This window comes from Notechis scutatus, chromosome 1, assembly GCF_049901735.1.
Source record: "Notechis scutatus isolate UNSWTSFEM ecotype Mainland chromosome 1, rNotScu1.2, whole genome shotgun sequence".
NCBI lineage: Eukaryota > Metazoa > Chordata > Lepidosauria > Squamata > Elapidae > Notechis > Notechis scutatus.
Window position 1 is genome coordinate 97317015 of NC_142009.1, and position 27270 is coordinate 97344284.

The following is a 27270-nucleotide window of genomic DNA, read 5'->3' on the forward strand; positions in this document are numbered from 1 at the left end:
AGATAAGGAGCATTCCTTAGGAAGGATGCCTATTTCACAATCACAGTGCAAGAGTGGTCAAGCCACTGTTTAATGCAGTTTCATTATCTGAGCTGATGCAGTACTATTCTGCTACATGCCTAAAGTCACAATCACGTCAAAAACATCTAGCAGCAGACAACTGCAGTTAGGACATATTGCACGTCATTGTAACATAAGTCTGCTATGCAATTGGTCAGCAAACGTGTCATTTCCAGAGTGCGTGCTATATTGAAGAAAAAAATAACAATATTTGGGAAACCTTTTAAAGACTAACAAACTTTAGCCAAACACTCATTGCACAGAGTCCACTCGCAAGATTTCATGATGTGGCTATTCTGTTGTAAAGATTCTTGAAATCTCTGAACACACTGTAATGATGAGAGGACTGACATGTGACATGTAAAGTGTAACACATGCTAAGAGAGATGACATACTTTACTAAAGAATACTTCTGAACAATTCTTAGATGACAAATGAAATATGAAACACACATCAATGGAAATGCTGGAGAGCAGTATAGATAATTATAATAGCAATAGCACTTAGACTTATATACAGCTTCACAATGCTTTACAGCTCTCTGTAAGCCAGCGGTGTCAAACTCAAGGCCTGTGGCCAGGTCCAGTCTGTGAGGTATTTAAATCCAGTCCACAGGGCCACCATGGAAACAGCGAAGGATTGACCTGCACTGCCTCTGCCAGAGAAAACTGAGCTCCGTTTTCGCTGGCAGAGGGTTGCAGGAAGCCGTCGCAGCCTAAAACGGAGCTAGGAGCCCGTTTTCCCTGGCAGAGCGCTTGAGCCACCAAAGGCACTGCCAGCACAAGTGATGTCAAGCTGGCCGTGCCCACCGCCCACCCAGGTCAAACACAACCCTGATGCATCCCTCAATGAAATTGAGTTTGACACCCCTGCTGTGAGCTGTTTACCGAGTCAGCATATTGCCCCAACAACCTGGGTCCTCATTTTACTGACCCTGGAAGGATGGAAGGCTGAGTCAACCATGAGCTGCTCAGAATCGAATTCCTGGAGTGAGCAGTGAGTTAGTCCTACATTACTGCATTCTAACCACTGCGGCAGCACAGCTCTTTAGACTGAAGGTTCTCAAGAAGGGGGAACATCACATTTTTTTCAAGGACAAATGACTATTGTTCAAGTTTATTTTATATGACTTGATAGAAGCATGCGTTTTGATACCATGTTTCCCCCAAAATAAGACCCTGTTTTATATATATATTTTTTGCCACCCAAAAAAGCAACAGTTTTTATTTTCAGGTGATGTCATCCACTGACTAATCTCACTTGCGCACGTTGCTCCCTGGCCTCCTTTTCACTGTCAGAGGTCTTTAAGGAAGTTCTTTTTCTGCAGCTGGCATGGTTCTCCTGAAGGCCTCTGCAGCTGATAACAGAGCTCCAGATCAATCTGGGGTTCTGTTATTAGCTAGAGGCCTTTAGGAAAGCCTTGCTGGCTGCAGAAGAAATGAGACAGCAAGGCAGGTGTTGGGGTGTGCGAGACCTGGCTACAACTGTTCAAAGGTAAGTAGTAGGGCAGCTCCACACACACACCCATCCCCACCCTAGCTTAATTTTTACCCATGCACTCTGGAGTGGGCGGGATCTTAATTAGGGCTTATTTTGGGAGTAGGGCTTATAATGGGTGCATGTGTAAAAATCAAGCTGGGACTTACTTTCAGGGTAGGTTGCATTTTTGGGGAAACAGGGTAGATAGTCACTGGGTTTCTGAAAACACACACACATACACACTTTGGAAAAGACCCAGTGACTATCTGCCCTGTTACCCCCAAAATACGACCTATTTCACGAAGACCTTGAACATACCTTTCTCGAGGGACAGCAAACCAGTATTCCGGTTGCTTTTGTATTTTATGATATTGTTGATCCATCACAGCTGACTGGGAAATGAACGTCTTCCTCATAGGTGTGCCCACTTTGATGCACAGAAACATTGGTGGGGTCTTGCTTTTTTCCTCTTTTGAAGGAAGCATATCTGAATTCAAGAGATTGTCCCGTCACAAAATAACCAACACAACAGATTAATAATGTAACAAATACTTACACAGAAATACCAGTAAGTTTGATCATAAATCGTATCACCCACGCAGTTCTCCTACATAACAATTATATTGCTAAAATTGAAGAATTTCTAAAATTAAAAAAAAAATCATAGAAATTATAAGTGGATTCTTCTTTCTGCTCCACAGCTATATGAGGAATATTGGTGAGAGTTATGTGAGAAGCCTATCTCAATGTCTTAGTTCCCTGTTAAGAGAAATGGTTGAACTCCATCTCTTCTCTTTCATTATGAAAGTTTTATACTTAAACAAAAAAAATTGCCAGTTAGATTGTTAAGATTTAATCTACCATATGCCATTCTTTATTTATTACTGATCATGTTTTACTTAACACATTTTACTTCCCGAGTTTTCTGAGAGAGAAAACTAATGCGAAGTGTTCAAGCACTCATTCTGTATGTTTCCAGATAACTGCAGAAAGATTTATATGTACAGAATGGATATCAGGCTGAATGAAAATTTATTCACTTTATAAGGAAGGTAGACAAAGTGAAAACAGGACTTAGGTTAAAAAAACAAACAAAAATGGCTTACCTTCAATGGGCACTTGGACTCTCTGCAACAGCCACAGTCTGACTTCAGAGTTCTTGTCTAGATGAGATGTCAAAAAAGGAGGATCTAATCCTTCACATGTTTTTTTCTCTGCTGCTGAGCCAGCTTCCAATAAAGGCTCATTTCTTACAACTGAGCAGGATTCAAGTACTTCCTTTTTGACAGCAAGAATTTCAGTGGATTGGGATTTTGAAGAGCTAAGTGTAAGGTCTATGCCCACAGGCATATTGTTCTTTTCTTCCTTGACTTCATCCTCAGGCAAGTAATCAATAGGCGATGGTTCATCTTTATCATGATTGAGATAAAATTCAATAAGCTTGTCTTTATTCAACTCTTTGTTTGCATCCGACTTCATCTCTAATTTATTAGTTGGTGAACTTCCACCCTTGTTCATTTCAGGCATCGCATCCAGCTTTTCACAGGTGTCTAGATCTAGATCATCCTTAGAAAGTTTATGCTTTACCCCAGATGAATCTAACACTGGTTGCTCATAATTGTCTTTGTTACTTGCTTGCAACTGAACCTCCTTTTTTGTTTTGCAATGATCTGTGTGAAGATCAACTGATCCAGCATCTCTACAATCTATTTTACTATCCATCTGCAATGAGGTCTTGTCTACCTCAATAAAGCCATCTTCCTCCAGAAGGGAATTGTCTTTGGTTAAGTCCAAAGTTATATTTGATACAGAACATTCTGCAGTATAAGTTTTCAAACTCGCCTGTTCTAAAGACTCAGGAGTAACAGAGTCCTTTGGTGTTTCTACTGATCCAGATGTGACTAGGGGAGGACCTCCAGAAGGCTTCGGGACTTTGAAATCTGCAGACTTCTCTTTGTCTAAATATTTTATTGGTGTAGAATTAGGAGCAACAAAACTGTCTGGTTTCTGTTGCTTCTTTTCTTTGTTCATGGATTTAAATTTACTGAAAGGATTGATATCCTTCTCAGAGGCAAGATCTTCCCATTCACCGGGCCTGTACAGAGGACAAAGATCCTTTGGAATATCGCTGCCAGGACAAGTGGTAGGGTGTATATGGAGCATTAAAAATGGAGAACAAAATGAAAATAAATGAGAATACATAAACAAATAAACTTAAATACTTAAAATAATTAAATGAAATTCAAATATGACAACAAAAGAGACATCAACTGAAATGTACCAAAACAACATGGAAATAAATGAATTAACCAAACAACTTCCTTCAAAATAAAATGAAAGTCAATTAAAATAAAGTAATTATAAAGTTGAAATAATTGTGGAAATAGGATATCAATTTATCTGAAGAAGCTTATAGATACTTTAAAAGAAAAAGGGACAAAAGAGAACCATGAGGAGGCAAGGGAAACAAACAAAACTTCATCTCATCATGAGAATTTTTTTTACAACATTGGGAAAAAAATTAGCAGCAGGCATAAAAATTCCGATTTTTTAAGCCTATAATAATAATAAAAATATTTAATTTTAATTATATATTTATATAGCATATATTTATACTTTAGACATATATATATATATATCAGCCGAACTGATATGTGACCCAGTTGTGAAATCTTAACTACACTACAGCAAGCATATACAAATATGTTTTTATTAAAATATCTGGAATTTAAAATCAGGTTAACTGTCCAATTTTACTAGAATAAAGTAAAGCCATCTAAAATAATAATTAAAAATATACTGAAGTCAGAGGAAAAACCTCATTGCTTCCTCAATATCCACACTTCTTGGTAAACGTTCTAAAAAGTACAAGTATTTGTCTCTAGTGGAAATGATTATTTGATTATAGCTCTTTCTTGATGTCCCTTTAATATCTCCAATCCTAGAAGTTAACTTCAGTATTATAAAGTAAAAAAAAACCTAAGACAACTAATTTCTCTGTTGTTTTATCTTATGCTAAAACTTTAGTGGATGAAGCAATTAATGAAGACATGTTGGTGCTTCTATCTAACAAATCAGACACCAAAACGTTAATTAAAATAACCATTAAGGTGAAAGGTAAGGGAATAATAGCTAAAATCACTTTTTAATATAATTTTCACACATTAGAACTGCCTAAAGAGGACAGATAAGAAGACTCATTCAAACAACATGAAGGCTCTGGGTTGCTGTTGTTTTTCCAGAAATCCAAAATAATTTCTTTCTAGCACTGAAAATCATAAAGTTATCCTGGATCCCCTTTTTTTCTGCTTATCAGTATATTTCCAACTAAGTAATAGCAGGAAGTTACTCCCATTCCCAGAAAGTATTTCAAGATCTACTTTCTGACAGGAGGATCCATCATACATCTCCTCCTTACAGCCTTTAGCCAAGAACATTCAGTTTAATTAATGACATGGGCAAGATACAATAACATGCAGAAATTAGCTCAGTAAATCTATACTCTCAGCCAGTTCTCTGGAACATCTTTGTCATTCTTGGTTTCCTGCTTTTTGGCAGCTATTAACTGCTCAGTTTTTATGACCTTTTTGGAAAGTATAAAATTCTAATATAGAATATTTTACCTACTAGTTTTACAAAAAACAACTTGTAAAACAACTTTTCATGTTAACAGTTACACCATTACAGTGATGGTATTCAAATTTTTTAGTACCAGTTCTGTGGATGTAGCTTGGTGGGTGTGGCTTGGTGGGTGTGGCTTGGTGAGCGTGGCAGGGGAAGGATACTGTAAAATCCCCATTTCCACCCCATTCCAGAGGAAGGATATACTGCAAAATCTCCATTCCCTCCCCACCCCACTAACCTGCTTTCCAGCTCCGTTCTCTGTGCAGGACAATAAAAGAAGACCCAGCTGATCAGCTGGGACTCTGATCAGCTGGGACTCGGGAGGCAGCGAATAGATGGGGGCGGTGCCAACCAGAGGTGGTATTTACTGGTTCTCCGAATTACTCAAAATTTCCACTACCGGTTCTCCAGAACCTGTCAGAACTGACTGAATACTACCTCTGCACCATTAGCAAAGCATAACCAATGTATTAGAGAACAATAATATCAAATAAAGCCACTTGTTTAGTGGTGAAGGTCCTGGCCTAGAAATCAGGAGACTGTGAGTCCTAGGTTCCACTTTAGGCATGAAAGCCAGCTGGTAACTTTGAGCGAGACATCCTCTCTCAGTGCACCCTACCTTACATGGTTATTGTTGTGGGGAAAGAGAGGAAGAGGAAGGAGTACTATGAATGTTTTGCTCTCTTGAGTTGCTTATAAAGTAATAAAGATGGGATTTAAAAACTTATGCCATTTAAAAAACATAAAAACTCATTTTTTACAATGATATTTGCCAAAAATAACATCTTGGCCTAAATTTGCATTGTCATTCTACACTCCTTTCTTGTCAGATGGTGTTTTGCTCCACAATTTAACAAGCTTCTCCTTTTCCTTGCCAGTTTGGCTGAATGTTATATATGCACCTGATAATGGTCAAGCACAATCAACAAAGAAAACACTTCTTACGAGGGAAGGGCATCCTTTATCTTCATGTGAGAGATATCGTTGTAGAGGGCAATCGAAACTACCTCCTCCATGGGACATTTGAGCCCATACTCTTCACAGCCGTTCTCAATGACAACAGGGTCTGACTTGTGAGGATCGAACATGATGGTGTTGGGAGTGACTAACATGACCCCTCCCACGACTCCCTTGAAAAACGAAACAAAAATAAGTAGACCGTTACTCCTTACACTCATCACATACACAACTGTCACAACATGACAACACAATGTACACTCTTGTGTTTTTTTTTATACTCCCTTTCTTCTCTAATGTGATCTTGTTTTCTTCCCAAGTGCTCAGTGGGGGGGGGGGGGGTGTAATCTCTGCTAAAACTGAGCCAAGATAAAAAGATTTTCAAAAGACATCTATCTTCAGCAGACAAGGCCAGAGTTATAAAAAGGGATCAAGGTATTTAACTTTCAATCCTTGGTTGCAGTGAAAGAGGAGCTACAGCTTGTTAATTAAGGAGAATCAAAAAGAAGATTCACAAGACAATCTAAAACATTTTCTGATTTTGGCTGCAAGCCCCAGCTTTAATTGATTTCAGTTCTAAGAGGTAGAATTCCCAGTAGGAACTTTGAGTGGTTCTAGGATAGAGAAGTCATTTAAATGGCTCTGATTGTACATAAGAAATACAGACTTGGAATTAGGCAAAGAGAATGTTGGTTAGAGAACATTATGAGAATATAGATGGAACAGATTAGGAGAGAACTGAACGCTCTCTTCTCTTCACCACAGCTTTTAGATCACTTACTTTTCTTTTGCTTACATGTGTACACAAAAATTGAGATAACAAGAGGGGCAAATAGTTTTAGGTCTTAATCACCCCAACAAAAGTATTTGAAGGTTCTTTTTCCAAAAACAATTTCAGCCTAGCTTTTCTTTGTCTTAGAAATCTTAATCACCCCAAGGAAAATATTTGAAGGACCCTTTTCCGAAAACAATTTCAACCTAACCTTTCTTTATCAACAATTTTATCAAAGAAGTGCAGAATAGTCACATAAGACTGGGAATACAAGTTTTTTATAAAAATATATATAATCTATGATTGCAATTAAAATGTTTTATATCTATGATATAAAGACTCCAAACAATTAATTAAAAAATCTATTAAAAGAACAACACTGGAGGCCACAGTTTAGCTCCTGATTTCCAAAGTACCGCAAGAGATGGTAAGGCAGTGGCGTTATAAGAGGAATGACTGAAATATCTTTGGTGCAGTACTAAGAGTATTATTAGTATTAATTGAAAAAGACCAAGAATGCCCAAAAGAAATCAGTATGTGCTTCATCTATATATATAAAAGTGAAACATCACTCACACATCATCACAAAATCTCCAGAACCGTAACATCTAAAACTTGAAATTTGGCATGTATGTTCCCCTTGGCTTCTAAGATGCTCACTAAGAAAGGATTTTTCGAAATGACCATCAGAGCATTAGTATTTTGTATATTATTATTAACACGCTTTGATGCTAAGGAGTTCTACTCCCCTTCCCCACCTGAAAAGAAATCTGTTCCAAATGCAAAACACAAGCAGAAGAGAGGAGTTGCAGTTTTAGTTTCATACCACCAAGCAGCTTTAGTACGGAATAGTTGAGCTAAGCCACACCCAGGCTCCTTGCTGTCTTCTTTCTCACAGAGCAAATACTATTTCAGTTTCCAAAAAGCCCTCAACTCTCTCACACACTGACAGGACGCTAGCCAGATGAATACTGATGGATGCTGGTAGGCAGAGGAAGAATTTTTTCCCCTTATTTTCCGCCAAAAAACTAAGCCCAACCATGTAGTTTCATAGCGAAGCACGGGTATCAAGCTAGTTGATTATAGAAGGGCCTTCCAATGCGTTGATCATGTCAAGCTTAGAAAATGAGAGCCCCAGGACATTTCATTGCCCTTGGCAAAACCTACACACAGGTCAGGAAGCCAAGTATAGTCAGAACATGGTGAAGCAGACTGGCTTCAGGTTGGCAAAGGAGTGAGACAAGCCTGCCTATTCTCCCTTTATTTATTCAAACTACATGCTGAATATATACAGAGGGAAGCTGGATTGGAAGAAGATGAGCATGATTTTAAAACTGGATGGAAAAAATATCAGTAACCTGTGTTATGCAAATGATACTATTCTGATAGCTGAAAATGCAAATGACTTGCAAGTTCTAGTCAAGGAGGACAGTGAAAAAACTTAGATTAAGATTAAATGTAAACAAGACCAAACTAATGACAAGAGGTACAACAACCAGCCTTAGAATTGACAATTAAGATATTAAAGTGATGGATAGTTTCTGCTTTTTAGGATCAAGTAGCAACAATAAAGGAACCAACATTAAGAAATACATTACAGGCTCGTGCTTGGAAGCGTAACCATGAAGGCTTTGGAAAAGGTATTCAGATACCACATTGTACCTATACATACAAAGATCAGGGTCATGCAGGCAATGGTTTTACCTGAACAAAATACGGAAGTGAAAGTGGGACTTTCAAGAAACAGGATAGAAAGAGTAGTTTTCAAACATGGTATTGGAGAACAATTGTGAGACAGCCAAGATAACAAATAGATGGAACACTGAACAAATCAATCCGGAATTCTCATTCGAGGCATAAATGATCTGGCTAAATCTTACTTCAGACACATTAGATGAAGACCCACCTCTCTGGAGAAGGCTCTAATGATGGAAAAGATTCAAGAAAAGAGAAGAAGAAAGTGCCTAGAACAAGGTGTATGAATTCAAGTACAGTGTTGATGGGTGTATCACGGAAAGACCTAAAGAACTAGGTTGGGAACAAATCACCCTAGACAAAATCTAGCCACATGGTAACTAAAAGTCAACGCCAATTTTATAGCACATAAGCAGAGTGGCTTTTTACTGTCATTTCTACCCTTAAAACTCTCTCCAAATTGCTCCAAAATTTGCCATTTTGGAACACATTATGGGCTGGGCTTAGCTGAGAATGATGGTAGCTTGCTTTCCAGAGGCATCTCTTTTGCCCGTGCAATCAACTGAATAGGGTCTATTCTTTCCAGGTCCCATTTATTCAAGAATGCCATCTTAGGTATTTTTGTTTTTTGACCCCACTCCTTGGAACATTTTTGCCTCCTGGAATTCAGGAGACAGATTAAGCCTTTGCTTTTCCCTCTCGATCAAGAGGTTTAGGGTTAGAATATGAATTCTACAACTCAATCTACCATATGTGAAATGAACTATTTCTTGGGGATAAAATAAGAAGCAAGTGGATGGGGCTTCTTAAATTATTTCAATGGACAATTTTAAAGGTGCAATCAAAACAAGATTACCAGTTAGTGCCATTTATGATAGGGACCTATAGCACAGCCTCACTTAGTACCATGATGTTCTTTTGAATCTTGTTGCAAGACAAATGCTCATTAAAGGTCTGCTCCTTTTTAGGATCTGGTGAACATACCCATTTCCGTGAAAATAAGACCCAACTGGAAAATAACCCCTAGCATTATTTTTCAGGATGCTCGTAATAAAAGCCCTATCCCCAAAATAAGCCCCAGTTAAGATTGTCAGTCAAACGGACACATTTAGTACCATATTTCCCTGAAAAAAATCCTAACTGGAAAATAAGATCTAATGCGTCTTTTGAAACAAAAATTAATATAAGACCCAGTCTTATTTTCAGGGAAACACAGAGATTTCCAGATTAATATATCATTTGGTATACTACTTTGTCTATGGTCTTCCACATAGGAAGCAAATCTGTTGGAAATTATCCAAATTCCCTACCTTGCCATCTGTGAAGTAACGACAATTCATTTTTAAAAACTTATACACAGGTTCGTCTTCCTCTGAGGTGGACGACATAACTCTCTGAAGTGGTCTGCAAGCCCTTCTTGCTAAATCAGCATCCTTCAAAAATAAAATTAGACAAATAGCAATGGCTGAGAACAAATCTTAAGTTAGGGGTTCATTCGCAGGCAAATGCGATCATTACTAATCCATCCCTCTGCACAAATCATGAATATTCCTCATATATTGGATATCATTTCAAAGGCCAGAGGAAATGCTTGAGAAGTAGAGTTTTTCCAGGACTAAGGGAGCTGTAGGGAAGCCCCACTCCCTGAACAGAAGCTGTCATCTCCAGGAAAGGTTTTAGGTTTCCAAACCAGTATCCATAATAGTTATTACTGTTATATTATGTATGTTTTCTATAAAAACAGTCCTGCAATTACAAGGAACTCATGTTTGTTGTACAATTTGAAAATGCATCAGTCATTGCCAGAAATAGACCCACAACAAGATATCTATAAACCTGTTTTTATTTCAACTTTGCCTTTAAAGAAGGACACCACTGCTGGGTTTTTTTTTTTCTTCCTTCTATTGTTGGATAACGTGAGAAGGTTACGGTCACAGAGGAACGGCACCTTTTTAAAAATGCCGGGATTGCCACTCTTGGGAACTGGCACAATCCTGGCATAAAATAATGATGATGATGATGATGATGATGATGATGATCCCTTCATTTTTATATTGACTTTTAAGAAAGCTGATGGTGATGGTAGCGGCTACTACTCAGGGAAATTAAATAAGAAGAGGATGGCAGGGTGGTGATGCAACTCTAGTTTTACCTTCCCAGAAATCGCAGCTGCATGAAATCTTTCAATACGGGTTGAAAGAAGGCATCAATCTCAATCCAGCCAGGACTGTTTGGGGGGAAAATTCTTCTACAGGTAGTCCTCAACTTACAACCATTCATTTAGCGACAATTGGAAATTACAACAGCACTGAAAATAGTGACATATGACTGTTTTTCACACAACCGTTGCAGCATCCCCATGGTCACGTGATCAAAATTTGGATGCTTGGCAACTGACTCGTATTTATGACAATTGCCGTGTCCCAGGGTCATGTGATCACCTTTTGCAACCTTCTGACAAGCAAAGTCCCCAGGGAAGCCAGATTCACTTTATAAACATGTTACTAATTTAACAACTGCAGTGATTCGTTTAACAATTGTGGCAAGAAAGGTCGTAAAATGGGGCAAAACTCACTTAACAAGTGTCTCACTTAGCCACAGAAATTTTGGGCTCAGCTATGGTCATAAATTGAGAACTACCTGTACACATGAATATATGCCAAGATGTATACAATATATGCAGGCAATGACCTGTGATCTAGCCAGAAAATAATGTATGCCCCAATGTAAAACAGTTCAAATGTTATTGCAATTTTGTTAATGAATTGCATTATTTTTAGAATATGGATAGTATATGGATGAAATGAATAGTTTTCAGAGGCAGTCTATATGCTTAATCAATTTTAATAAATCTCTTAAACCCCATGAAGTCTTTCTGGAGAAACATCTAATCATGCTAACATATATTATAGCATAAGCTTTCATAGAGTTTATTTTCAGAAAAACTTGTATCATTCATATATGCACATGCACACACATACAAAGAGGCACACAAGAACACGTGACACAAACTATACAAGTTTTACTGCAACATATTCTGTCTCTAAATGTTAACCTCAATTCAAACCTTACACAAATCTTACCGGAAGCTTATCATATTCTGCATCTGATGATGAAGGTGAAATAGGAACACCAGAACTTGAAGAAATTACTCTTGAAGTATCTGGCACATATAGTACCTAGTTAAAAAATAATAATTAAACGTGGAACATTAACATGATAAATATTATGACCACTATTAAAATTAAATCTGAACAGTAGAAAGTTATTTTAAAATACAATCTACCAGTACCAATAATTACTGGTTACTGGATTTCATTCTTTTCTTAAGCAACTGTCAATCTACTATCCTCCAAGTGCATTAGACTTCAATATAACTAACATGGGATTATGGGAACTGTTACCCAACTAATTCACAGAACAAAGGGATAGGGAAAGTTGCAATAGACAATTTTCATTTCTAATACCATTGCAAAGATTTTTTTAAAAAACTGACGTACACAATTAATTTGATTTCCGTAATTAATCCAAGTACAAGTATTTAAACAACAGAAAAGGAATAAAATTCACTAAAATCTTTTCTATATTTATTTAGAAATAAGTTCTGTTTCTTTTCAGGGTTCTTCACTAAAGCTTGAGTATTGTATATCATGAGGTGCCCTGTAAGCCACCCAGAGTTACTCGGGATAGCAAGAAGAGTAGCATATAAATTTAATAAATAAATAAATAATTTAAAAAGGAAGAACTGAAGCAGACATATGAAACCATCAATAGCATAATGGTTTGGGAATTGGGAATGTCTAGTTTAATGAAAAGAAGGACTAGGGGAGACATGATAGCAGTGTTCCAATATCTCAGTGGCTGCCACAAAGAAGAGAGAGATAAGCTATTCTCCAAAGCACCTGAGGGCAGGACAAGAAGCATGTTGAATGATCTTGGTAGGATCTGACACTTCCTTTTTTTTATGGAAACAGTCAAAAATTGTGCTTGCAAGCACGATTTCTACTCTGAAATTGCTCCTCCCATTTGCTATGTTATTTGTTTATAAATCGATAGATGATAGGTAGGTAGGTAGATAGGTAGAAACAGACAGACAAACACACAGAGACAGACAGAGGGAGGAGGGAGGGAGGGAGGGAGGGAGGGAGGGAGGGAGGGAGAGAGAGAGAGAGAGAGAGAGAGAGAGAGAGAGAGAGAGAGAGAGAGAGAGAGAGAGGGGAGAGAGAGAGAGCTTCATCTGGAATCACCCTCCATAAATCTAACTGGTTCAGAATAATAGGAATATAAAACCTTTGAGCAGTTAGGATCAGGGTTAGATTATTACTTCTTTTGCAAGGTTACAAGATGTAAAAACAGACAGAACGTTCAAAATGATGAACTGTAGTAAGGTGTCTATTCACAGTAAGGGATTTAAAAAAAAAAAACTTAAATGCTCACACATGCATGCATTAGTCTGATGATTACAAACAGCATGCATAAAACCAGAGTGTAGTTTGACCAACATTCATAAAACAATGGGAAGCAATAGGACTCTATGGCTATTTGATTAATTTCCTCAGTCATCCAAAAGCAAGCAGGAATAAGCTAAGGTGTATGTACCAACTTGTGTGTATTAAAATCACATAGTAATACAGGCAGAGGCTAGAATACCAATATTTATCAGAAAAGAAATAGCTACTTACCTGTAGCTTAAATTCTTCAACTAATCATATGTTGAATTCAGATGGGTTGTGAAAATTTAGAGAGCCCACTTTGAATCTTATAAAGCTTAAAGAATGTCTTGGTAGGATTCCTCCCTTATAGATAGTATGCATGATTAGGTGTGTCTCCCTTTAATTCCCAAGACAGAACTTAAGAAGTGTCTCAGCACTGACTGGAATAGAATAGAATAGAATAGAATAGAATAGAATAGAATAGAATAGAATAGAATAGAATAGAATAGAATAGAATAGAATAGAATAGAATAAGAATAGAATAAGAATTAGAATAGAATAGAATAAGAATTAGAATAGAATAGAATAGAATAGAATAGAATTAGAATTAGAATAGAATAGAATAGAATAGAATAGAATAGAATAGAATAGAATAGAATAGAATAGAATAGAATAGAATAACAGAGCTGCAAGGGACACTGGAGGTCTTCTAGTCCAACCCTCTGCTCAGGCAGGAAACCCTATAGCATTTCAGACAAATGGTTATCCAATCTCTTCTTTAAAACTTCCAGTGTTGGAGCATTTACAACTTCTGGAAGCAAGTTGTTCCACTGGTTAATTGTTCTTTTTTTTTTTTAAAAAACAAGTTTTATTAAAAGTTTCAACAACAAACAAATCATTACATATTAAGTCTTTCCCTGTCTTTCTACAATAATTTCCCCAGTATTCTCATAAAACACAAACAAACACAAACAAACATAAAAAAATCTTTTAGTAAAGTACCTTGGCCCCAGTTACCTCTCTTTGCATGGGCTAAAATAATAGCACATATCACTCTTCACATTTCTATCTTATTTAATCCATCTTAATTAAATCATTAAATTTGTATCTTTTGCCCATTCATTTATCTCTCTATCTCTTTCTTATAATAAAAAAATTTCTCCTGAAATCACTAATCAGAGTATGATGCCTTTCTATCCTCCCCTAAGTTAGTAAAATTAACATTCAGCATAACAAATACCCAATTTGGTTCTGCTTGGTACATTCTATCCACCAAAAATGTTTAAATACATTGTATCCTCCTTTCCTTCGATATTTTATTACATTTTAAAAATCAATCATTATTAAAAACTTCAACATTTTAATTTCTTATTAAATCTTAAACCATTCTAATTTACTATTTCAAATATAAATGTTACAATACCATCTTCTGTACCTTAGCAGAATCTTTCTTACAGAAAATTATATTTCATCCTTTGTCTCTAAAAAAAATCCCTCTTCTCCCATCCAATTTTAAAGCTTTGAGGCTTTTTCTCCGCCTTTCCCCTTTCTTTCTTCCCCCACCAAATCTTCCTACCCCCCTTCTTCTTCTAACCTCTACCTTGCTGGGATCCCTTCTCTGTTGTGTTCCCTTTTTCTCTTGTTTGTTATCATTATATTTACTTTGAATCATATTTTTCTCTTTCTCAAATGTTTTTTTAGATCTTAAGTCCTTCATTTTCCTTGCTCTCTTCCTTCCTTCTTCCTTAGATAAGTTTTGGGATTCAATGAAGATGGCGTCTTCGTCTCTTCCTTGTTGTTCTTCTTCCGTTTCCATCTGTTCCATTGTCTGTTGGTAATTGACCAGCGCCATTTCTAGAAATAGAAAAGCTTTTTCCATGCCATCTTTGCAGGTTGCTTTTGTTTGCTCATATTCATCCCTCAGGTCTTCAAAAAGGAAAGCCATTATAAATAAATCTTTTCTTTTCTTTATTCCTCTTTCTTCTTACACCAACCAAATATTCCGAGAGAAAGGCAAAACAATCCCAAAATCCACAATCCTCAATAAATCCAAGCAAGCCAAAATTCCCCTTCCTCTTCCAGGGGTGGTATCAAACAAATAAAAAAAAAAAAGAATCCAAGTCTATATTTTAAAGCCTTATTAAGATTGTATTTCTGTCCTCAAGTCTTCAAGGCATCTCCTCCAACAAGATCCAAATTTATATATTTTCTTTATCCTCTCCTTCCGGCTTAATTCCGTCCGGAGGGAGAGTAAACTTTCCCTTCAGCACCTCAAAATAGCCGCTTTTTTTTTCTCTTGTGGAAGAAATCATCAGAAAACCATCTTTTCCAGGAATTAAATTAGATAAATCTCAAAGCCCTGGGTCGACCAAGAAGAACTTTTACTTTCAATAACTTTCTCTTCTTCCTCCTGCGCATACTTGCCCGGGCTGTCAACTTCTTTGTGGCGGCCATTACGGACCGCCGCTGCACCGTCCTGGTAACAGGGGGTTCTGCCGGCCAGGGAGGGGGTCTGCAACACCCCAAACCCTTCCTCCGGATCCCCTTACCTTCAGCTACCCCTGCAGGGCAGCCTTGCTCCGCACCCGTCCGGGTCGGAGCCCCAAAACTGCTAGCGGCAGGGATCGCGCAGCTTCGCGAATCCCTACCGCTCGCGAAGCCGACAAACCGGAAACTGTCCACTGGTTAATTGTTCTAACTGTCAGGAAATTTCTCTTTAGTTCTAAGTTGCTTCCCTCCTTGATTAGTTTCCACCCATTGCTCCTTGTCCGGCCCTCAGGTGCTTTGGAGAATAGCTTGACTCCCTCTTCTTTGTGGCAGCTATTGGATCACTGCTATCATGTCACCCCCAGTCCTCCTTTTCATCAAATTAGACATACCCAATTCCAGTAACTGTTCTTTATATGGTTTTTTATATGTTTACATGGGATAGGGCTTTCATAAGATGCTGATCATTTAACAAATGATGTGCTAATTATAAAATGCCAGAATCTTGGGGATCCCCAGAAAATTATGGAGAACTCATACGTGGTTGAGATGGGCACGAGAGGTTGTCTAGTTCCAAACAGCAGAAATAGGAGGAATACTTGTGTTGACCCTTTTTGTAAGCACACCAGGTTTTTAGGTTTTGCTTTCCCCCAGGTAAAATAGGCAAAATTTGTTTCTATGCATGGGGAGATATTTGCTGCTGCAAAAGCAGCACTTTTAGAATTGGGCCTCCAAGACCAGAAGGTGCGTGAACTGGGGGAAGGAGGTGTATCCTGCATTTGAAAATCCCTCATATGCAAAACAGAAAGTACGTGGGAAGGAAGTTATGACGAACTGACAAATAAGCATGCTAACACTGAAACAGTCAAAAACAAACAAGATGCATGTTTAATCATATATGCTACTCACAGAGAGGTTCTTGCTAAGAAATTTCTTAAGCATCATAAAATTCCAGACAAATTCAGAGTAGGCATATAATATAAACTGCAGACCAAAATAATAAATCCGAGTTATTGTAGAGGTAAACTGGAAGCTGTTGCCCTCTACCAGACATACACCTAGGTTATCACTTCTATTATCAAAAGTTTTTTTAAAGAAGTTAGCACAAATCAAATATTTTAGTTAACACAAGTTAACACAAATATTTTAGTTAGAAGTTAGCACAAATCAAATATCAAATTTCCTCTTGTCATAATTACCTGGCCTGGAACGATTGTATGCGTGAAAAGCTTATTGAGTTCCACAAGTTTATTTGGAGTTATGTTAAACTTCAGGGCTATGCTGTTTAAGGTATCTTGGCTTCCAGCCTGAGATAGAGATAAGATAAAAAGTTTAAATTTCAAAACATATTTTAATCAACCATGCCTCTTTAAAGCAAATATCTGGCCTAGATTAGGGACTGATGAAAAAAAAGTTTCAGAACACAGAAAAACATATTTCAGATGTTGAGTCCACAAAGACATCAGAAAATTTCAACCCACAGCACAGTGACTGGTTATCTGCGTAGTCACCACTGGATGACTTTTGGTTCCTTCTATCTTTGTCCCAACTATACTGATTACCAAACTGTATAAAGAGGTAATCATTTTACAACAGTCAATATGAAATTTGTTCCTTTTTACCCACTTTCAACCATGAGGATACTGTTCCACAATTAACCAGGAGCATATTGGTCAAACAATAAAAACTTAGTCGCATCACTGAGGATGGATTTTTCGGGGGAATAAATATGTGTATGCACATGTATAGCTGAAAATATCTGAAATATATTTTATGGACAAAAACAATAAATTTATATTCTAAATCTCAATCACTGAGATACTGTGTGATTCTTATTATGTTTTGATGCAAGTGTCTCATAGGTCAATCCCTCTAGAAAAACATTTTAAAGACTGGGGATAAAGCTGCAGAACTCAATGATTTAAAATTCAAAGCAAATTTGATTCCATCCCTTTTCCACTGAGTTACATACTGTATGTATGCATCATAGAGTTAGTAATTTATTCACTGTTGTTTTTCATCTAAACCCATTCCAATCCAGCAGTCTTGAAATCCCATAGATAATATTCTCTAGTTTTATATTTATCCTTTCAAACTGTCAAGAATAGGTATTCCAACACATAAACATATCTAATTTTTGGTGGATAGCAAAACAACAATCCTAGTACATAAATATTATGCTAAATATCAGGTGGAAGTCAAGACACACCAAATTCCAAAATTAGTTATGGAAAATATCTGTGAGTTTGAAAAGATTGCTTCTCCCCTCCAAAACAGCCCTCACACATGATAGCTACAGCACTTCATTTGCACATTCAGGAGGCACACACTCACTCACTCACACACACACACACACACACACACACATAGGGTTAACAGAGATCTCTGCATGCTGAATAACTTCCTGTTTTGCAGCATTTCCTTTTGAGATAAAGAACAGGTGGTTTTTCACTGGCAAGAAACTTCCCCTCCCATTCTGGTTCCCCACCCCATAAGCACCTACATAAGATGCCCTACATAGCATCTTGTATGTGTTAACAAATATTTCACATTCCACACATGGAAAATCTTCATTATTTGTGCTTTCATTTGCCCTTTAGGTTACTTAAGGGAAACATAAGTAAGCTACAACCAAAACAGCTATTATTCAACTATTTGTGAAATCAACCTAATAATTCAAAAAGAAATAGGAACGGAATGATTCTTAGTTTCTTACTTTGCAAAATAATTTCACTTATTTTTCAGCATGTGTACTTGGAGGAAGTCCAATGCTACTCAGCTCGGTTTCTAATTAACCGACATAAAATATTGTTACATGAAAAAACATGTTAAGTCTCCCATGAAAAATTGTCTCCTACTGCTGTTATTTGGCCCAGAAAATACCACTAAACAATTGGAATGGCAAGTAGCAGTTGGCAAAGAGGATATCTCTAGTAAGAAAATGGTACAAATAGAAAAAAAGCTTAAAATGTTTACAGAAACTATAGTTCTGGTCTTAAAATGGATTTTATATACTGTCAGGGGAAATTACACACACACATACACACACACATGCACACACAAGAGAGAACACTCTCAAGAAATGACACTTTATATGCTAAGTTGCTTTATGTGCTTTTCTCCCCTTATTAGCGTATAACTTTATAGTTAACATAAAAGTATTATGTAAGCAATTTAGTGACATTTCAAGTATACAGAAGTGGGCATTTCCACAACTCCTATGTCCAAAAATTCGTCATCAAGTCTTACCATGTACTCAACTGTACCATGGGGTTTCTGGGTGACCATTTTTTTTTCTTTCTTCTCATTTGTTTTGGTTTGGTTTTCATCTGAAAGAAAAACCAGAGTCACAATTACTAATGTTGTTTCACATGTTTTGGGTGATGATTTGGCACTATATGACAACAGCAGCCTAACCATGAATTTAAATCAGAAACTGTAGCTTAACACATTGAGAAAAGCCCTTTTAACATTTGCAAGTTTAAAAAAAGGATTGGCTGCATATTGCTTTCCACGTATGTCAGTATGGCTCATATAAACTTTTATTTATTTTTATTTATTTGATTTGCTAATTGTTTACAAGATAATAAGTATAAGTGTATACATAGTTGTGAATACATGAAATGGGTACATATAAGAAAAATAAAAGAAGAATAAGAAACAATAGGACAGGGACGGTAGGCACGTTGGTGCGCTTATGCATCGCCTTACAGACCTCTTAGGAAAGGGGTGAGGTCAATAGTAGACAGTCTAAGGTTAAAGTTTTTGGGGTTTGGGGAAGAAACTACAGAGTCGGGTAGAGTATTCCAGACATTGACCACTCTATTGCTGAAGTCGTATTTCCTGCAATCAAGTTTGGTGCGGTAAACTTTGAGTTTGTATCTATTGTGTGCTCTTGTGTTGTTATGGTTGAAGCTGAAGTATTCATTGACAGGTAGAACACTGCAATGTATGATTTTATATACCATGCTTAAATCAGACCGAAGACGGCGTAATTCAAGGTTTTCTAGTTCTAGAATTTCAAGTCTGGTGGCATAAGGTATTCTACAACGAGTAGAAGAGTGGAGAAATCTTCTTGTGAAATATTTCTGGACTTTCTCAATTGTGCTAATATCAGATATGTAATGTGGGTTCCAGACTGATGAACTGTATTCGAGTATTGGTCTAGCAAATGTTTTGTATGCTCTGGTTAGTAGTGTGATATTACCAGAGAAAAGCTACGTAGGATTAGGTTAACAACTCTTAATGCCTTTTTGGCTATGTAGTTGCAATGGGCTCTAGCACTTAGATCATTAGAGGTGAGTATTCCAAGGTCCTTTACAGAGCTTGGGTCATCAACAAGATCTTGACTATTCAGCTTGTATTTTATTTTCTGATTTTTTTTGCCAATATGTAAGACAGAGCATTTATTTGTTTTGAAGTTGCCATTTGTTTGACCATTCTGATACATAGTCAAGATCTTTTTGTAGGATAGCAGTATTGTCTGTGGTATTGAACAGCTTTACATCATCAGCGAAAAGAAACTCTCCTGTCTTCCAGCATTTTTGTCGCCTTGGGCTATGACATTCAACCAGCCACTCATCAGCAGACATTCTGATCTCTACAAAACAGAAACACTCAAGTTGAAACTGTTGAAACTGATTTTTCATCTTTTTAAAAAAGAATTACATACTAACTACTCCTTTATGCTAGAAGTTTTCTAAGGCAAGATACATGCTCAGTTATTTCTGTATTTGTTACACTCTTTTCATATGCAATACAAAAGGTATAAATAAATCACCTTAATAATAATGACAGCAGTAAGCAAATGCCTGTTAAGGTAGAGAAGTGGGAATACATAGGAGGAGACACTGATTGCAGTATACTAACCCAGATCCCGACTATTGTTTATGCTGACTGAATTGGTTGTTGGTAAAAACGTTTTCTAGCCCTATTCCTTAAAATTTAATGAAGAAGCATGCAATCTTTCTAAACCAGGGGACAACACTGAATTTTTAAAGCTGTTTTGATTAATGGTTGCACATTTATATTTCTCCTTATTTTGACTTCCAAAAGCAGGGTAGGAAAAAGTATTGAATTTACAGTAATCTAGCAGTCACAAAATTGGATTGGTGGAACCCATGCCACCTGTGTGACCCATAGACCCACCCCTATTCTAAAGTTATACACACAAAGCCCAAAGTGATCGTTCTACAAATATCTTATTTGAATTTGATTGGACTTGGGGGGACCAGTGATGGGATGCAACTAAGGGAGGGAAAATATAGGCTTGAGGCTTTTGGTGCACAATGTCTCCGTTCTGGCTATGCAGTACTGTAATTCCCTTGACTTCTATTAAACGATACCTATCTCATTAAATGGAGTTAAAGATCCTTATTATTTAGAGGTTCAAGCTGAGACAGGTCTGATCCACATCATGTACAGCAAAGCTTTTTCCTTTGTATACTTTAGTCAGGTTCCATATGATCTTTATCTAGCTATTTCTACCACAATCAAGACCAAAGGACATATCACAGCCCATCTTCTCTATGTATCATACATTGCAAACTGAAAGGCCAATATCAGTTGATTTTTACATTGCAGCTATGATTTTACATTATTGTGAATAGACAATAATTGGAGCAATATGTAAAGAATTCCATCGATATCTAGAAATATTGAATTTATTGGACATGAACAACCTAATTCTATATTTTAAAAAATCACCCTGCTGTGAACTGCCTATATTCTTAGACACTATCTTAAGAATTCTTTGGTCTTTGGTAAGGCTGGCTGAATTATTAAGCTTCCACTAGTCTTAGATTGTGAATCTAAGTGTATATTACCCACACGTTATCATAATAGGATAGGGCAGGGCAGGACAAAACAGGACAAGTTTGCTTTCAACTAGATTCTTGTTAAGTCTCTTGCCATGTAAGCCTGGCCTGCATATCAAAGCAAGCCACATTCACAGAAAAAAATAAAATAACCCGTATAAACACAGAATTTTATTGTTCAGAAGTTCAACTGACTGATTTCCTCCAAATCTGAGAAATTTAGACAAGAGGAAGGGATATAAATCTACCCCTTCTCTATTTTCTTTGATTGAGGAAGCTGTAGAGAGGAAAGATTTATGCAATGAATGGAGGCACAACAATAAGTGCCATTCTTTACTTTCTCAGTTGCAACATGACCAATTTCCTTATAGCAAAGACACAGGATAATTCGGTGATTTTTGCTTCAGGCCATTCTTACAGCAGAGATCTGTACTCGTTTGGGAATTACCATGCACATTAAGAAGTGATTCTCATATTATCTATATCTGTAATGCAGGGATGGGCAATTAATTTTCCCGCATGAGAAACTGGATGGCTGAAAAAATAATTCCCGGCTATGCTCCACCCACAAGGCCACTCTTAGACCGAGTCATCAATGAATGATTGAACCCAGGTCTCCTTATGTGATGAACATCTCCTCCCCTCAGGCTGCTCCAGGCCAGGGGCTAGTGCTGCGTAGGTGTAGAAAAGCACATTTTCTCCTCACCTTCCCACACCCGCCATTGAAGGAGCGCATGGTGCTTCGCAGAGTTAGACCAGACTTGACTTTTTCTTCCACCCTCTGAGACTCACTTCTTTATATCTGATTTCTAATTTGAATTGACTTCAAGAGGGCCAGATAGGGACAGTAAAAAGGGCCAATTTGGTCCAGGGACGATTAATGCCCAGATCTGCTCTAATGTGAAGTGGGGTAGTATTAAAATAGTTCTCTTTTGCTTTCAACCCACAGCCAAACAGGCACACAAAAAAAGGTTGTTTGAGGAGCAATCAGAACAATTATTAAGGAAGCCTGGATAATCATATCTCAGCTTAAAAAGATATGAAAGAGCTTTCACCCAAGCCAGCACTCTCCAGCTCCTCCCTTCCTGGCAAGCCAGACAGGAAGTCTTCAATTAATTATGGTTTCCCACATTTGGTCTGAATCAAGAAACAAGAATAACGGCATCAGAACAAAGATATTTTGCTTTTATCAGAAAGACGAGCCAACAACTTTCTAACTATAGAACTCTAAAGTTAGGTCTAGTATATTGAACATATATTTTTTGTAAACTAAAAGCAGGTGAAAGTTTGGATACTCTTCCAATCACAAAAGCAGCACTAATCACTTAAATATTTTAGTTCGTTAGATTTGTATCTATTTATTTATTTACTTTGTATCTTGCCTTTATTATTTTTACAAATAACTCAAGGCAGTAAACATACTTAATATTCCTTCTTCCTCCTCTTTTCCCCAGAACAACAACCCTGTGAGATGGATTGAGCTGAGAGAGAGTGACTGGTCCAAGCTCAACCAGATGGCTTTTATGGCTAAGGCAGCACATGAACTCAGAGTCTCCTGTTTTCTAGCCTGATGCCTTAATAACTAGAGTAAACTGGTTCTCTTATCCAACCTTTTTCATTTTCTAAGTAAGTCGAGGCAGCTAACATATCCACCACACCTTCATCCTCCTACTTCCCCCCCCCCAAAAAAAAAAACCTTATGAGGTGAGTTATGCTGAAAGAGAGTGACTACCCAAAGACACCCACCCAGCTTCCTGGTCAACCAACTACCAAGACTAGAGTTCACAGTCTGCTGGTTTCTAAATTATCACTACACCAAACTTTATTTTGGAGAAATAAATTATAAAGAAATAAAGAAATTGTAGAAATTCTTTCCAAAAAAGAAAAAATGACAAATATATCTATATTATCTACCTACCGTATTATATATTATTAGTTTGCATGTCAACAGAAACAATATGAGACATGCGGTTATGCTTTAGTAGTTTCTCTCTTCAAGCTTAATCCATTGTTGGACAGACCTGTGTGCCCCAATACTGCCAAGTTCTCCAACAAGCAGCAACAAAAGTAAACTGTCAAAACTAAATTTCACTTATGCTGCATGTTTGTTTATCCTAGGATGGACTGCATTCTAACAGTTTTCAAGCTAGAATATAGATCACGATCAGCTGTTTCTGCAAGATCAGTTTTTATCCTCCACCTGCTGTTCTACACTTTTGGTATCTTTGGAAAATTAATGCAACCAAGCCTAATTCTTAATTTTAGATTGCTCTGTACTAAATTAGTGCAAAATCTCACAGGACTCGGCAAAAACCTAATTGTTAATGTAGCACAAGAAGATTTGGAAAATTATAGAATCTCTTATTCCTGTTATTGTGAGTTATTGTGCATAGATTTGAGCTTTGCATTCAATGTCACCATACGTTTCTTTTACCCCACAGAGATTTTATTTCTACATACTTTGGTGTATATTCATATACAAACACTCAAAATCAATGCCTGTAACAACCATATTACATGACTGATGAAGTGGATTCCAGTCCATGGTTGCACATGCCACAATCACATTAAAACGTATCCATTCAAAACCAAGTCTCCTTCATTAAGGTGTTACACCAGTGTATCTCTGATAGCTTTAGGTGCTGCAGAATTCATTGTTATATTTATGACAATATTCAAGTCTTTCTTCTAAAAGGGGTCAAAATTGAACAGCGCCTCTTCCGACTTACTTCACTCAGAGAAGAATTTATACTAAAACATCTTGGAGAAAATGCTAACCAGTGGGATGTGTAAAGTGTCAGGGTGATTGCAAGCACATTTAGACATTAACAACTTTCATTAAAATGTGAGGTGGTAGAAAAAGATAAAAGTGACTGAAATGATTTGTAGTTCCCTACGAAAATTATGTTTCTAATTATATAATTAGATAATTATTGGCTAATCTGTGGAGACAGGAGAGGAGGAGGAGGAGGAGGAGGAGGAGGAGGAGGAGGAGGAGGAGGAGGAGGAGGAGGACTACGGCACAATATGGAAAAATAATGATTTCAGAAAAGTTCAAGAACATTATCAGTCCATTTTTACCTCTATGCATATCCCACTATCCATATGCTCATTTACAACAAGGCAGGAGAGAAACAAGTTTTAGAATGTAAAGACTGAAGAAGGCAGCCAGGATGCCAGACCCTCCCAGCTGAATCCAGAAGGATTAAAAGGTTACCAGAGATAATAGAGGGCAGGTGGTATGAGGCCAAGAGCCAAATGTCCTTTACTCCTGGATGCGTAGCAGGTTTCTTAGATGTAAATAAGAAAGGAATAGAAACAGGAAGCCTGCTACATTGCTTAAAAGCTCTTCACCAAAGGGACAAAAGACCAAGGAAATACTGGGGCAAAACTTCAACATCACAGTATTGTAAACTACAGAGTAATTTGTCTGCAGCTTAATCCAAGAGGTGAACCTAAACTCTATTTATATGTAACAATTTTGGATTAGTGAACATATCATGATTAAAATGTGTGCCTTCCTATAATGCATCAGCCAGTCAAAATCTGTACAGCCAATTCCTTGTTATAATATTTTAAAATGCTCTCCAATGTTAGACTAGGGAGGTAATTGGCCAATCAAACCAATAAACAATACCGTCCCTGTCCTATTGTCCCCATTTATTCATACCTATTTCCTGTATTCTTACTCATGTTTATACTTATACCTATTATCTTGTAAGCGATTGACAAATCAAATAAATAAAAATAAATAAAATAAAATCAAGATCAAGAATAGAGCCACCCAATAATACATATACCATGAATGAGCATCAAAACAATCACAACATTAGAGCAATGAATCACAAAGTAAATGAAAAACAAATAGGGAAAACAATTAAAAGCAAAATTGGCGTGGCTACTGTGGGGGGAAAGAATGAAAATAGAACGTATTCAGAATATATTCTGATTCTTCTTTAAATGTGGAAAAGAAGAAGTTGTGCAGACAGACTAAGGAGGAAATTCTAGCTGACTGGCACTATTACAGTACCAAAAAGGCCCTATCCCTAATCAACCCCAGACAGGTTTATTTTGGGCAGCAGAAAGAAAAGTTTGTTGTTTGCAGAGTGCAGCTCTTATGCATAATTTTGTATTTATTTATTTATTTTGTCATGTTTATGTAGCATGTATATTGGAGGTGGCAACCCTTTGAGAGCTGTATGCAACAAAATTTCATTGTAATGTTTGCCAATTAGTGTATATTCAAAATGACAATAAAGTTATTCCAAGTCTAAGTCTAAGGAACAACATATGGATGAAGACATTTTTAAGGACAAAGGACCCGAGCTACATACAAGAATTTATCAGTAATAACCACCTCCTTGAATTAGAAGAGTTGGAATTAATAAAACAAATTCAACAATAGGCATGTATTAGCTTTCTAACTCATTAGTAATCAGTGGCAACTCCTAATTATTCAGGTCATAATCCAGTAACTATTAAGACTAGGTAGAAGAACAATCGTAATAATTTACAATTATAATACTATTATAGCTATTAAACTGTACTCTTACTAGGAATTAAAGAGCTTCTTCCAAATCAGCTTAATCTCTATTTAATGTCTCCCTATGTACAAGTTGAGGAGAGTGGAAACAGTATTAATTATGTTTGTAACTGCTTCAAAGAAGATCAGAAATAACTTATTTAAATATTCCTTTTCTTTCTTACCTTTTTCTAAATCATTCACTTTTTCTTCTTTCTTTCCTATCTTATCTTTCCTTTTGTATTTTTTTACTTTTCTATATTCTTTACTTTTCTGAAGCTTTTAACTCTGTAAATAATTTTCAATTAAAGTATGTATCTGTATATTTGTATATAAACAACTATCTCTCTATCTCTCTATGTATATACCCATATCTACAATATGGGTTACTAATTTAGCATTTGTGAAAGTGTTATTTATCTCACTTGCATCAAACAGAAATAAAGCCATACAAAAACAGAAGGATACATTACTGAATAATCTGAAACAATTCGAATCAAGGCATAAACGTAACTCAATTTCAGATTTAGTATAAAAGATAAAGCAATAAGGAAATCAACTACATTTACTGGATATAAACAAGATCCACAGGAAGTTGAATTTACCAAACATACTTTGAAAAAAGCAATAAATCAGATAAATTGATGACCTATCAATTGCATAAGGAACAGGATAAAATAACGATTATTTCTATGCATAAGGGAATCTTGTTTCCACAGCAAAAGAAAGGATGCAACAATTTGATATTATTCTGGGAAACAATTATGATCATTTTTGAGACAAAGAAGCTTTTGACAGAATTTGGCTTGGAAGGCAACTGGTGCCAGTGCAATTTAACCAGATGTTATATACAACTATTGTAAAGGCTGGTTGCTACACTTTAGACATCCTGCAGTTTTTAGATAGGCTTTAAGGCCATACCCTTATAGGTCTCACTACAATAATTTAGCTGGGAGATTACAATATATGGGTAGCAGTAGCCAGAATAGCTCTCATCAAGAAAAGATGCAAAAATTATTCACAGATAAAAGCAACATGCCTAGCCCCCATAGTGACTTACACACTCAGGGACAGAATTCATAAAGTGCAGACTTGAGAAGAAGACATCTGTCTGAGAAAGGAAATGCCTCCTTAGATACTACCAAACTTTTAGACTTATCTAGATTCAATTTCAATCAATTAATTTCTATCTATCAATTTCTATCTCTTCTATATATTATTTCTATACTCATCCAGTCAATGCGGAAGGTCAGTGCATCTGATAAGAAACCAACTAGGGGTAAAATTGAAATATTTATCAACCAACAGCTAATATAAGATACCAACAATATTACATGTTTCTCTGTTCCAACCTGTGCTGCTTTAATTGCAAAAGTAAAGAGATTTTTAAAAAATGAAATATAAAAATAGAATTTACAAATTTAC

At 36.7% G+C, this 27270-nt stretch overlaps 1 protein-coding gene across 2 annotated transcripts in view; it reads right to left on the reverse strand.

Annotated features, from left to right (window-relative positions):
- NCOA7 (nuclear receptor coactivator 7) overlaps nucleotides 1-27270 on the reverse strand; it is a 73689-nt gene that overhangs the window by 20149 nt on the left and 26270 nt on the right. The window contains exons 4-10 of one of the 2 annotated variants that reach the window (XM_026666071.2): nucleotides 18757-18836; nucleotides 16707-16814; nucleotides 11671-11766; nucleotides 9898-10020; nucleotides 6109-6293; nucleotides 2646-3634; nucleotides 1858-2026 (exon numbers count right to left, since the gene is read on the reverse strand). In XM_026666071.2, the coding sequence (XP_026521856.2) occupies nucleotides 1858-2026; nucleotides 2646-3634; nucleotides 6109-6293; nucleotides 9898-10020; nucleotides 11671-11766; nucleotides 16707-16814; nucleotides 18757-18836 (1750 nt within the window). Of the gene's footprint in view, nucleotides 1-1857; nucleotides 2027-2645; nucleotides 3668-6108; nucleotides 6294-9897; nucleotides 10021-11670; nucleotides 11767-16706; nucleotides 16815-18756; nucleotides 18837-27270 lie in introns of both variants that reach the window. The other variant, XM_026666069.2, reaches the window with a different exon arrangement.